This window comes from Macrobrachium rosenbergii, chromosome 23 (assembly GCF_040412425.1).
Source record: "Macrobrachium rosenbergii isolate ZJJX-2024 chromosome 23, ASM4041242v1, whole genome shotgun sequence".
In the NCBI taxonomy this organism is placed as follows: Eukaryota; Metazoa; Arthropoda; class Malacostraca; order Decapoda; family Palaemonidae; genus Macrobrachium; species Macrobrachium rosenbergii.
The window spans coordinates 7,330,975-7,334,092 of NC_089763.1; the positions used below are offsets into that span (position 1 = coordinate 7,330,975).

At 42.5% G+C, this 3,118-nt stretch overlaps 1 protein-coding gene across 1 annotated transcript; it reads left to right on the forward strand.

Annotated features, from left to right (window-relative positions):
- The first annotated feature begins 314 nt into the window (after window positions 1-314).
- On the forward strand, window positions 315-2,652 carry LOC136850987 (protein FAM200C-like). Its single transcript, XM_067124961.1, has 3 exons — window positions 315-1,196; window positions 1,479-1,802; window positions 2,602-2,652. The coding sequence occupies exons 1-3, from the start codon at window positions 315-317 to the stop codon at window positions 2,650-2,652; spliced, it is 1,257 nt and encodes a 418-aa protein (XP_066981062.1).
- The last annotated feature ends 466 nt before the right edge of the window (window positions 2,653-3,118 follow it).

Below are 3,118 nucleotides of genomic sequence, written 5' to 3' on the forward strand. Positions count from 1 at the left end.
ATTGGGACTGGAAAATTATCAATGAAAAAATGTACAAATGTACAATTACTGTGGTCAGAGTCACTTATCCACCAAATTAATTTTTCCCATAAATTGACTTCACGTTTTGGGTACGGGAATTTGTAGCACACGAAGTTGTTCTTCCATTATATTTTGGAATTTTGTTAGTTTTTATGTTTATGTTTTGTCGGACGATTCTTAAGAAGCGCACACACAATGAGAGTTTTTTCAGCTTTGGCTTCTCATTTATAGTGAACAATGGCATGCAGATGCCACAGTGATTCATCTGTAAGAAGACACTTGCTAATGAGAGCATGAAACCCTTCACGTTGAAGGAACACCTCCCCAAGGTTCATCTGGAGCTGGCCAACAAGGATTTGGTATACTTCAAAATCAAGGAACACCAGCTCAAACAGTCGAGATTGTATCATGGGACAGGAGTTCTCTTTCAACCTAGCAACGTCGTCAAGGCATCGTATAGGATCTCCCTTCTTATTACAAAGCAGAAGAAGCCACATGCAATTCGAGAGAAGTTTGTTAAACCTTGCATGGTAGAGGCAGCTCATCTTGTCCTTGATCAGAACTATGTCAGCAAGCTTAATCAGATAAGTCTTTCGGACAACACAGTTAAGCAGCGCATCGATGACATGTCGCAGGACATCAAATCTCAGGTGATAGAGAAAATCAAACTCTCTCCCTTCTTCGCCATCCAACTTGATGAGACCACAGACATTGCACATCCTCCTCAGCTTTTGGTTTATGCTTGGTTCATCTCCGAAAATCAGGTGGAGGAGGAGTTCCTCCTCTGCAGCCCACTGATAACAACAACAAAGGCTGAGGATATCATGAACATAGTGTCCAACTTCTTCGAAGAGGAAAAACTCTCGTGGGCAAAATTGGTTGGTGTCTGTATGGACAGAGCTCCCAGCATGTTCGGCTCCAAGTCAGGATTTATGACTCTGGTCAAAACGAAGAACCCAGACATCATTACAACACACTGCCTGATCCACTGTGAGGATTTTGCCTCCAAGACGCTTCCTGCTCCTCTCAAAGATACCTTGGAGACAGTGATCCACATCGTCAATCATATCAAAGGAGGGGCACTAACACCAGGCTGTTTCGTAGGTTGTGCCAAGACATGGATTCTGCTCACCAAGACCTCCTTATCTACACATCTGTTCGTTGGTTGTCAAAGGGTAATGTTCTTGCTCGTGTATTTGAACTCTTTGATGAATTGTAGATATTTCTGGCAGCCCAAGGGAAGAAAATGGAGTAGCTATTAAATGACATTCAGCGGCCATTTAAATGTAGTCTTGCCTACTTGACAGATGTTTTTGAAGTTTTGAATGGACTTGACTGGCAACTACAGGGTCCAGATACCACCATCATAATGCATACCGATGCCATCAAGGCTTTCCTTGACAAGTTAGCTCTCTGGAAGAGGAAAGTTGAAAGGAGGAATGTAGCTTCCTTTCAAGCATCTGAACGAGGTCATCGGAGAAGAACCACTTGCTGAGGAGCTGCAACAAGAGATCAAGGAACACTTGATAATCCTCCAAGAAGAGTTCATACGCTATTTTCATGAAACTGATAGAAATGAAAATGTACAGCTGACACTTGCCCGCAATCCTTTCCGATACACTGTGGATGATCTTCCTGATGACATACAAGAGGAATTCTTGGAGCTCATCAACAACACCGCAGCCAAAGAGGAGTTCCAGAAACAGCAACCGTTCAACAGCTCTAACTGCTGGATCAAGATGCTCTCCGCTTTCCCCAAGACCAGCAAATTTGCCCTGAAGGTACTCATTTCTTTCTCATCGACTTACTCTGTGAAAGTGGTTTCTCGACTCTCCTGGTTGTCAAATCGAAGGCTAGAAACAGGTTGAATGCTGAAGCAGACATGCGATGTGCCTTGAGCCATACAGACCCTTGTATTGATTTGCTTGTAGCAAAAAAGCAGGAATATTCTTCACATTAAAATGTTAATAAATCAGTCATTGTTAATAAACATTGATAAAGATCAATGGAGATTTTATTTTTCTCTCTGCTGTGATTAATATTTAAAATTTTAAAATATATCTGTGCCATTTAAAATTAGTACGATTTTAGAAGGCTTATAAATGTGGGGGCCATGGTACTGCTGTAAGGGGTCACGTACTAAAAAAATTTGGGAAACACTGCTGTAGCCTGTTCAGTATGCATACTATAATCACGCTTGTTTTCTATACTGATTGAGAAAAGACTCCTAGTTCTACTTTTCCCTTTCATCATAATTTATCAGATTGCAGAGTAATGCTAAGGTCACACATTCATGTATCAAGGCATGCATGGCTGAAAATTGTGAAATGTGACCATGCATGAGGTGAATAAGCCCCGCCCAACTGGGCCGATGTACGTAAAGCAAGCGTATTATAGTGTGCCGCAAATGTATGCACTGCGTAAGCGTGATGTGATGCTTACTGGAAGTGGCCCAACAACTGGCAGCGCAGCCAAAATTAGTGCGTGGCAGAGCACGTAACACCAATGTACTTATACCGTATGTGTAACATTGTGCGTTACTGAGTTATGTCAACCTAATGTTGTCCCCACTTACTGCAGGGGTTAATCCCCAGCTATAAGAGGGCTGGCCAGCAGCACATGTGTTGTTAGTCACTGACATAACACTGCTGCATCAACACATACTACCATCCTGCTGAATCAACATGGAGCACATTGCTAAAATCCATGAACTTATAGCTACAGCAAGTACGGATAGAAGAGAAATGATGCCATTCATCGTCGAATATGTGCACACCATGTTATTGCTGGAGATTGCAAGGATTGCTGCAAACCACACAGTGAAGAAAAAGAGGTGGCAAAGGAGGGTGTGGGCATGGCCATACCTGCAGAAAAGAATGGAGCAAGGTCACTATGACAACCTGATGGGAGAGTTATCAACCGAAGCCCCAGACCTGTACAAAAATTTTACCCGGATAGACAGGGGCTTCTTCAATGAAATTGTTGAACAAGTCACACCCTACATTCAGAAGAAAGTGACATTCTGGAGGAAACCCATTGAGCCAGACCTATGTGTTGCTATCACCCTACGTTTCCTCGTTATAGGTGATTCATACAA

What these genes read in the sequence shown, in the direction of transcription:
- LOC136850987 (XM_067124961.1), top strand. Translation starts at nt 315, where the DNA reads ATGAAACCCTTCACGTTGAAGGAACACCTCCCCAAGGTTCATCTGGAG. An exon ending in TGTTCGTTGGTTGTCAAAGG is followed by an intron (nt 1,197 to 1,478) that starts GTAATGTTCTTG and finishes CTTCCTTTCAAG; the next exon opens with CATCTGAACGAGGTCATCGG. An exon ending in CCAGCAAATTTGCCCTGAAG is followed by an intron (nt 1,803 to 2,601) that starts GTACTCATTTCT and finishes CACTTACTGCAG; the next exon opens with GGGTTAATCCCCAGCTATAA.